General features: G+C 42.3%; 2 protein-coding genes across 4 annotated transcripts; both read right to left on the bottom strand.

Annotated features, from left to right (window-relative positions):
* Positions 1-399: 399 nt before the first annotated feature.
* Positions 400-4286, bottom strand: prf1.5 (perforin 1.5). Of its 3 annotated transcripts, XM_078170659.1 has the most exons (6): positions 4153-4267; positions 3989-4059; positions 3353-3628; positions 2883-3154; positions 1646-1787; positions 400-1524 (listed from the first exon to the last, which is right to left on the bottom strand). In XM_078170659.1, the coding sequence occupies exons 3-6, from the start codon at positions 3620-3622 to the stop codon at positions 637-639; spliced, it is 1572 nt and encodes a 523-aa protein (XP_078026785.1). In that variant the 5' UTR covers positions 3623-3628; positions 3989-4059; positions 4153-4267; the 3' UTR covers positions 400-636. The 3 variants fall into 3 exon arrangements, with proteins under 3 accessions (XP_078026785.1, XP_078026786.1, XP_033474855.1); XM_078170660.1 differs by lacking the exon at positions 3989-4059 and having other exon boundaries at positions 4153-4286; XM_033618964.2 differs by lacking the exon at positions 4153-4267 and having other exon boundaries at positions 3989-4127.
* Positions 4287-6534: 2248 nt separating this feature from the next.
* Positions 6535-9592, bottom strand: LOC117252300 (macrophage-expressed gene 1 protein-like). Its single transcript, XM_033619080.2, has 2 exons — positions 9107-9592; positions 6535-8773 (listed from the first exon to the last, which is right to left on the bottom strand). The coding sequence occupies exons 1-2, from the start codon at positions 9554-9556 to the stop codon at positions 7139-7141; spliced, it is 2085 nt and encodes a 694-aa protein (XP_033474971.2). The 5' UTR covers positions 9557-9592; the 3' UTR covers positions 6535-7138.
* Between the last annotated feature and the right edge of the window lie 317 nt (positions 9593-9909).

Genomic DNA, 9909 nt, shown 5'->3' with positions numbered 1-9909 from the left:
TATGGCACCTGGCGTACCAACACAACCCCACTTTATCCTGTTAAAACAATACTCACAACTTTGATTATTTTTTATTAAAAGCCCTTTTGATATTTTTGTTCTGAGGACCCTGACGCACTACAGAAATATGAATAACTTAGTGGGTATTGGAGGAATGGACACATGATTTAAGGTAGCCAACAACCTGGTTTTATACATCTTAAGAACTGCTTAAAAAAATTAAACTGCTTATCAACCAGACCAGGCCTCTAATTGAGATGGGCCTTCATTTGACACAAATTTTTAGCCACACTGGGTTAGTAAAAGGGACAAGTCGTTTAATTGGGGCTAGGCTTTTGATTGAAGTTTTACAGTACGACACTATCAGACTTAAGACAAGGTAATACACAAATGAAAATGTTCGAAATCAAAATTACTTTATTTCGTGCACTGGATGCACAAGGACTTTAATTTTGGTTTGTTAATACTGATATATTACAAGATATTTACATAGCAAACACTTGAACAACTATTGAGTTTACTAGTTATAGGAAATGACAGTTGACTAGCTCTTACTGAAAAACTAATACTTAAAAGTTTAATATTATGTATAAAGTAAGTACTGAAATCTACATCAAATCATTGTAATCTAATAATCTACTCTGCGTTGGGGGAGTATCGTCCACACCTATAGCCTGTGAGGTGAGCATCACATTTGACTGTGTAGGTGAAATAGAGAACTCCTTTGCTCAGCTGACAGCTCAGAGCACGAGATCCTCGCTCAGGGAAGACAACACATATACCCGCCATGTCATTATAAAGCACATCTCTATCCCAGACTTCAAACCTCAAAGCCCGACCTAGTTCCACCGATCCAAAGTCATAGGACACATTCCACACTGGGTCATTGTTGTCCATCACCGTCTCCGTCTCTTCGTACATACCGTTGTAGAAGATCTTCACATAGGCGTCGGTTTTCGTGAAGGTGTCTGCCCTCAAACCTGCAGCCCTGTGGATCTCTAGTCTGAGAGTTCCTCTGCCAGCCCGCAGAGGACAGCAGTTATGGTCCAGGTTGGGTGTGGGGGAGCAGTTCTTGAAACCAGCCTGCTCCGCCTGCAGCTGGTTATCTTTAATATACTCTGAGATAGTGCTTCTCAGATTAGCACTGATCTGTGTGTCGTCCACCAGTTGATGCAGAGGGAAGATGGCATAAGAAACCACATCAGGGTTGTCGTGGAGGCTGTTCATCCAGCTCTGGTATGCTTCAGACGGGTCCTCCTGGTAGAGGATGTCAGGGAAGTACCTCTCTCCTCCAGTAACCTCAATCTTATGTGTCATAAAGCCTTGGTAGAAGCCCATGCTCATGTTACCCTTCAGGAGGTTGTCACACTTGTTGGACAAGGATGCATTGCCAGGGAGGAAACCAAGAGCCATTCGGAGCTCAAAGTTCAGGCAGTTTTTGATGTCGGACTCTGAGAAACCCTTCAGTGTGGCCAGGCAGGTCCTGAAGGCAGTGATTCGCCTCACCTTACCACCAAGCTGGACCTATAGGAGACAGAACAAATAATGAAATGAAGGCTATGTCATTACCTTCAGCATGATCTTGCACTGAGTAAGAAACTCATATCAAGAAGACCTTCTACAGCATACATGTCAACCACCTGACCTGGTGTATGTAGTGTGTTCCGTAGGTGTCTATCAGCCGTCTGTATAAGGCTTTGTTCTGGCTCGTATTTAAGTTCTGTGGCAGTCTCATCAGATGTTTGGTGAACTCTGTGCTCAGCGGGGGATGATCAGCCAGCCTGTAGCTGAAAAAACAAAAGGCATGCAGAGTTTGACCATAACATGGCAACATAATGCTCACTCTTATGTTAAAAAAAATAAACAAGAAAAAGTAAACAGTCGCGCTTCGGACATTTTTCTCAAATCATCCTCTTTTGAAAGCCCACTTTTCACACAAGCTAAGAAACATTTGCAGGGTATCATCTCGGTTATCTTTCAAATTTTAACCTATTTTGAGATGTGACCAATACGTGCTTTACCTTCTTTACATGGAGGAGATGTCAAGAACAAACTATGAGCTAGTACCTGGAGTTAGAAATTATGCTGCATTCAGATGGAATCAGGCAGATGGTAGATGGCAGACAACACCCAACAACACCTTTTGTACAGTTCGGCACAATCGTAGGACGATAAAACTAGTCATGCATGGCGATATGTTGCGTTGTTGATGCTGTATTGTTTATAAAGAATGGAATGAAATATTTTGTGTCTCTTATTTTATGTAATTTATCCGGTAATGTCCAGTATTTGTCAAGGTCGTTTTCTCCTTGTGTGACAGCTACATAACATTCGGTTGTAAATTCCATCATGGAGGACGACATAAGCCAAAATGTTTTAACTTTGAATGGAAATGCAATCTACTGTTATCGTTACCGGTATTTTCTGCTACCTAATTTTACGTCCTTCTCTTGTCCACCAAAATGATAGCTGGTTAGCCATCTACTGTCTCCTTGATTCCATGTAAGCAATTACTATTCATCTCGCAACTGGCATCTGTCAAGCCACCATTGAATTTTAGCCCTCTTTTTAAATAATATACAGTTGCAGTTTTGTTATGCCACCTAAAATGGCCACAATAATATCCAGTATGTAGATGTAATGGAGCCAGAATTCCTCATTTGCTCAACTTTGCCTATACTGTATGTGATGATGCTTCATTGCAAGCCATGTACCTCATCGTGACAACATATTTTTGTTGTCGAATCCTCGTTGTACCTAAGTATAATGGCAATAAAAGATCAATAAAAGATTTGTTCAGTCTGATTAATTTAATCATCCCAGTAATCATACATCAATCAGCAAATCAGCAAAGCACCATTTTTACCAGCCCTACTCCTTACCTGTAGTAGGTGCAACTGATCTCATGGATGGCAAAAGTGGCCTTGTCCACGCTGTGCTGCGAACGAGCAAACTTTGCCAGGTCTGAGCGGCTTCCTCCCAGCAGTGCCTTGCCAATATTATCTAAACTCAAGCCCACACCCCAGTTGTTGTTAACCAGAGAGTTGGAGCTACGCAGCAGGGAGTCCACAGAGTGGTGGAGGGCACTGGAAAGCTGCTTACTGCAGCGGCTGAAGGGACGCCAGTCGAGCACTGCAGCTGGGAGCCTCTGAATCTGAGGAGGAGAGGAAAGGCAGGATGTTGAGAGGGATGCAGGTGGAGGAAGAAAATAGTTAAAGGAAGTGTGGAATAGTAGAGTGAGGAAAAACACAAGGCAGAAGGAGCAGAAAGTTGTGGTTTGGCTGGAATTAGGTAAAGGGAATTTAGGCTGTTTGAAGACACCATGAAAAAGAGTGAGGTAGACAGTTTTCACCTGTCCTCCTTGGAAGCGGTTTGGACAGAGTGTACAGGTGTTGTTGTCAGCCAGATGAGCTTTGACATTGATGACGTATGCCCCCGTTCGACGCATCCGCACCACATCAAAACCCTCCCCTGCCAGGTTGTGGCCCGGGACAAAGGGGGCTTTCTCACACTCTGACCCTGAGCCAGTCCGGCAGCCCTGGACCCTACAGACCTCCAACATGACTGCCAAAGCTAATGTAAACAGAACGATGTTGCTCCATTGGTTTCCTCCAGATGGCATGGTTACCTAAACAAAACAACAAACGGGGGGTGAGAATGTAGTCACTGAAGTCCATATTTTAAAGATTACTTCTTTGCAATGAAATACTCCCTTTAACATGAAACAAGTGTCTGACATGAAGCTCATAGAAGGTAGTTGCGTTATTTGCCTTATGGTATAATGAATTTTGACAGGTTTATTAGTGAGCAGACTGCAGAGTGGTTGCTGGTACCCAACTAAAAATTAAAGATGAATTATGTTACACAGTAAATACAGATGAGCTTATAATCCTCTCTGCTTTTAAACTGGAGTAATCCTACTGCAGATGTTGTCCAACTCTAAAAACGTGCACAACAGAAACCCACAACAACATGAACATGCACTGACCTTGGATTGTATTCAATGTATCGTTCTTTAGATTGTGTCCTCGTCAGTTGTCCGGCTGTAGCGTTCTCAGCCTACAGAAATTCCTGTTCAGATTTTACCAGCCAAGAAAAACACATTTGTTGTGCCTCACCCTTTTTACAAACCCCATCGATGGCGTTGTTTACCGTAAAAGATGAACTGCAAACTGACTAAACTCCTGATCCTGTTGGAAATGAAATCACGGTTGGCAGAGCTTTAGCCGGTCTAAAAGCCTGCTGGGCGCACTCTTTTGTCTGTCCTCCACCCTATGAAAAAAGACCAAGGAGGGAGTTTCCCTGCTTCAGGGCTGTGTATCTGTCTCTCTTCCTCTCCCGCTCTCTTCCCTGAGGCTTTAACAATTTCCTCAGCATGACTGGGTTTGTTTTTATGTTCATGACCCAGCTCTATGAATCCCTCACAGCTGTGTATGTGTGTGTGCATGTGCATGTGTGGGGGAGGGAGATTCTTGTATAGTCACGAGAGAAAAGATGCACGTTGGTATGAGCAGTCTTTACGGGAAATGGCTCCGTGTATATGTATGTATGTGCATGTGAGTGTACAGTGCATGTGTGTCTGTTGCAGTGACCGCGTGTGTTTTTGTGTATATAATGGCTGAGCCGGCCTGTCTGTGTACTGATAACCTTACCAACACCATGAGGTCAGCTTTGCCTTTGTCTATTTATGGATGTGGGTGGATGTTGGTGGTTTTCTCAGTTAGGTCAGGGAAGATAAAAGTGTCTCTGTGTGCAAGAGGTTTCCTTCAACGGTATTATTTAGACAACCAGTATGTGCTTTGGTGCCACGTTTACAGACCTACAGACTCTAACTGTGGCTTTTGCATTTTGTACCAGCCTCAACACTATATGGTGTAAATATAATTTCTGTCTCAAAAATAGAACTCCAGTTGTTAAAGGGGCAGTTCATCCCACAATCAAAAACACTTAATTTTCCTCTTAACTGTAGTGCTGTTTATCACTTTAGACTGTTTTATTGTGAGTTGCTGAGTGTTGGAGATATCTGCCTTTTGAGAGGTTAATTTAATGCCATCATAATCAAACTAGATGGCGCCAAAGTAAGCATGCATCTACTGCTAGCTCTCCTAGCATCACTGAGCAAACTAATGTTACAGCACAGCTGAGAGCACCATCAATGTTTACATCTCATGCTGTCAGGAGCATGAGCCTTTCATCCATGAGTAGATGCACTCTTCCTTCTGTGCTGTGATACAGTTGGCGGGTGTAGTTCAAGAGAAAGAAAATAGTTCCTACATGAAAAAGCTCACAACAAGGTCTGTGGATTATCATGAGTAACCAGGTCATGAACTCTGGTATGAGACTTTTTTTTCTTAATGTATTGGGTTTTTACAAATATTTTATTTGTATATTTTCAGATTTTAACACAAACAGCACAAATACAAGTCACCCACCCTCACCCTTGAATAAGAACAATACAAAAAGAAATGAAGACCAAAAAATACGCTGCTATAGGCAGAATGACCAGCAAGAAGTTCAGCACCTACTACAGAATGGGTGTCTGTACATCTGCACATAGGATGACTACACACATGTTGTTTGTCCAACCCATTATGAACAAGTATCTATACTTACGTAATCTGAGTTATTGTATTACATTTATTTTGAGAGGTTGGTTTTGTATTTCACTGTTTGAACTTGACTGTTAGGGTCATTGTGGGGATAGTCATTGTTGTGGGATTGATGTATCATTACTATTATTATAGGGTGATTTTGGTTCCTACCTGTGGGGTGTGTCTGGAGGGACGTTAATGTTTTGGGAACGGAAGTTCTCCAGTGTGCCATGTAAACAACGGATGTGCTGAATGTATGCTACTGCTGTTGCCATTTTGGCCGGAATAAAAGAAAAGAAATTAAAGACAACTGTAGCCGATTATTACCCACAGCTCGTGAGACTGTATTAAAGTAGAGTAGAGTAGAGTATTAAATCTTCAGGTTACACTTATATGCAAACAATTAAGGCCATTCTAGATAAAGAGGACATCAATGGTTGCCATGTTTTATCAAAGATTACAGAGCTGAAGGAGGTGCTGTTTCCAACTCTCTTCATGTGTAAGAAGTTGGTGATTTCTGCCAACCAGGTTTTAAAAGAAGTCACATCCCCAGTTTTCCAAAGAATCAAAATATTCCTTTTTGCCACCACCTTGCCATGTTATCTAGTTCCATTACATTCAAGAAAAGGCAGACATCTCTATGACCAATATCTTCAGTGCTTGCAAACTCATACCAAACCAATCTAGACTGATAAACAGCACTACAAGTAGGAGGAACAACATGTATTTTTTAATTGGTGTGAATTCTCCCTTTAAGCGTGCAAGATTAAAAAAAGACGCATACTCATAAGGCAGACCTGTTACAGGACTAATTACTTGAAGTGACCACTGACTGAGGTATTTTCAGAGAATTTAGGGTGTTTTTCATACATCATATATTTTTATATAAATAGCAACAAACAAAGCACAAACCATATAAACACGAAGACATGGATTCATTGAGTTGTTTTACATGACTTTAATAAGTGCAGTGCAGAAGAGTTTAATAGACATACATTTATAAATCATTTTAATTTCATTAACATTAAAAGTAAAGGACAAAAACCGATTAATGGTACGTTCAAAAAAGTCATACAAAGCATTCATGTTCTTAAATGGGATAGAAAATGATTTATACACATGGCATTGTGCATTCTGGCCTCATGAGGGCAGTGTTGGCTCACTGTGGCCTTCTCCTTTGTACCATCTGGTGAATTTGAAGGCAGATTGTTATCTCTTAGATTTAACGTAAAATGATAAATTTTACAATGTTTACTTATTTTAAGAAACATCTTAAAGTTCACAACATACTGTAAGGAAAATGGGTAGACCTAGATGTATTGCTAAAGCTATTACACTCATCAATAGCAGGTGATGGAATGTGACTGTGTGAGTTACTTATTGGTTTCATAAGCACACATAGACAAGGATGATTCACACTAGGAGTGTTTAAACATGAAAATATTCCAATCATGTAAAATGTTGGCAGTGACTGCTGATTTGGCATTGAACAAGGAAGTTAAACACAAAATCTGTCACACCAGACACCGTCTCTGCGTGCCAAGCCTCTAAACCTCACCTTGCTGTGTCTCCCTCTCTCCTTTATCACACTCAACCTCTTCACGTATTTCTTCATAGCCTCTCACTGTCCTAAATCCAGACAGCCTCCTCCTTCTCCTCACCACAATTACTGCCACTATGACCAGTACCATCATACCCATTACCCCAAAGGCTACCCCTGCCTTTTCACCACCTGTCATCTGATTCAACTCTGGGTTAGTCCTACGTATGATCTTGTTGATGTCCTCTGGTTTTGCCAGTTTCCACGCCTTGGTCTGCCCCACTCTGACCCAGTTCTTGTCTCCCTCAGTCATGACCATAACCGTGTTAGTGGCCTGCATACTGACAAGTGGAGGTTTAGTGAAAGGAGGCAGATGGATCGGAAGCAGTTGTCCACCTGTGAACAGTCCTGACTGGACACAGTAAAGAATTTCACAGCCGTCGCTCACTGTAGCGAGGTGCTGACTGAACATAGGAGGACAGCGACGTTGATTCCCTGCCAGCGGGTTGTTTGACTGACAACTGAAGAGACCTCCGAATGGTACTGAGAATCTGGAGCCAGTTTCATAGTCGTTGCTCACGCAGATCACTTGGCCATCTGAGAGAAATTTTACTGGAATGAAGTTTGGGGGGCAGCTTTTGGCGTTGGTGAGGGGGTTCGGGAGAGAGGGGCTGTATATGCCTCCAAACAGAAACCCTGAGTTTTCTGGGGCCTCTCCATTTAGAGAGCACCAGTAAGTGTCGATGCGAGCAGAGCGAACGTAGTACCAGTCCCAACAGAGGTCCTCAAAAATGCAATAGTGCTGAGTGTAACCCTGCTGTCTCACTTCTGATCTGAGTAAAGTGGCCGAATAAGGCGAACGACAGGAGAAGTCGCCTGTGTCAGGGTTTTTCTGGGCCAGAGCATCACATAGTGGACCTGCATCTGAGGTGAGAGGAGTACACACTTGATAGACACCACCAAAACTGAGGTTTGTAGCAGGGCCCTCGCAGGAGGAATCATCAATGTTGGCCTGGAAGTTAAAGTTCTTGGAGCTGACGTCGACACATCCAGGCCGCGTGTTGATCCTGTAGTATCGCTCTATGGCCTGACTCACTGCAACAGCCACTTTGCCAACTGTAGGCTGCGGCAAATCAGGGAAGGTGTTTGTGTTTATAAAGTAGTGGAGGGGAAATCCAGACCGATCAATAGCAATCAGGTTGTTCCTGGTACTTTCCTGCCACTTCTGCAGAGTGATGCCAGGATAGAAAGGTATGCCTCCATGGCTCTGGGTAATAGAGTATGTAATATTGGACTGATACGCTTTGAGTGATGAGCTCTGTTGGGTGTTTTCACTGCTTATGTCAAACTTGAGTTTGTCAAAAAAGCTTAAGCCTGCCTCAGCTTTGACGGAGGAACTTTCTGACGAACTATCCGACACATATGACGAATGGAGGTAGTCTTCCTGCACCAAAGAAGCCCCAGCATCAACACTAGTGATAACATGGGTTCCGTAGTCCAGCACCATCTTCTCTGAGAGATAGTCTGCGTTCCTTGTTTGGTTGTTTTCAATCGCATCAGCAATCTCTTTGGCTTGTTGAGCAAAGCGTGTGTCCAGAGTGAAGTCTGGATAAGCCTTCACTGTGTAGATGAAGTTACGAACCTTTGAGGAAAAAGAGTACATGTCATTATGTTGTAAGGGTTTTTTTCACCTCATTTTTGTTCTATTCATTTTGTTTATTTGCTTTTAACAGTGATGTCTGTAATACCTGTCCAGCAACTACAGTTAAAAAATAGCCTTCCATCTCACACTGACACATTTAGAGACACGTTTAATGAGCACTAGTATGTACAATTTCTAAGTAATCCATGTTAGAGAACTTTTTTCATATATTAACGAAATATTTGCAAAATTATTTTAGCTCTTGATCCATAATTGTTGCCACAATTATTTTTGTTTTATTTTATTTATCCAAACTGGAAAAAAGAAACTCACTTGCACTCTGGTTGTGGTTGAAGAGTCTTTGACCTGATGGGTTTTCATCCTCTTGTTCTCTGTAGAGAATTTTGCATTCAGCTTTGAAAGGAATGATACCTCTACATTTATGGAGTGAGATGTAGAGCTTGTCTGCTCCAGCCAGGAGCTGATTATCTCTGAGCTTGTCTCCACGCCTGTCTCCTTGTGCGGGATGACAAACACCTCATCTGGGATCAGGTAGAATCCGTCCTCGGTGGTCTGGCACTGGAAGTAGCTGAGGTTCATGACCCGACCCATGTCCATGTTCCGGAGGTTGTCCCAGCCTCCGCCCGGCAGCACCTCCAGTGCTGTGATGGAGAGGTCGGTGGAGGCGCGACATTGTCTGAGCCAGTTTGTGGGGTGTCTGATGGGAAAAGAAGAGCAGATATGAAGGAGAGCAAGAGCCAGGAGGGTCAGTGCTGCCTTCATGATGACTGAGGCAGACGGGGGTTAGAAGACTGAATATAAAGTTTACTTCAAGTTCCTCCTTCTCTTATGTAGGTTATCATATGACAAACATATGACGGTGTGGTAGGAACTTGTGGGTGAGGATAAGGTTTTACTTTTCTTTTCAGGTCTGCATTTTTATTTCATCCAAAATAAATATATTCAGGATACTTAGTATCAGAGAAAAAGTTTAGTCGACCAAAAAGATTTTAACCTGAATACTCTTCCAAAGTTCTGACAAAGATTCTTTCTGTATCACAAAAAAATTACTTCAAAGTCTCATGCAACCAATTTAAAGCCAATACTATGAAACCTGCAACAGGAGATGTTTTGGT

The sequence above is a fragment of the Epinephelus lanceolatus genome, chromosome 9, assembly GCF_041903045.1.
Source record: "Epinephelus lanceolatus isolate andai-2023 chromosome 9, ASM4190304v1, whole genome shotgun sequence".
NCBI lineage: Eukaryota > Metazoa > Chordata > Actinopteri > Perciformes > Serranidae > Epinephelus > Epinephelus lanceolatus.
This window is presented reverse-complemented; position numbering and strand designations above follow the sequence as displayed.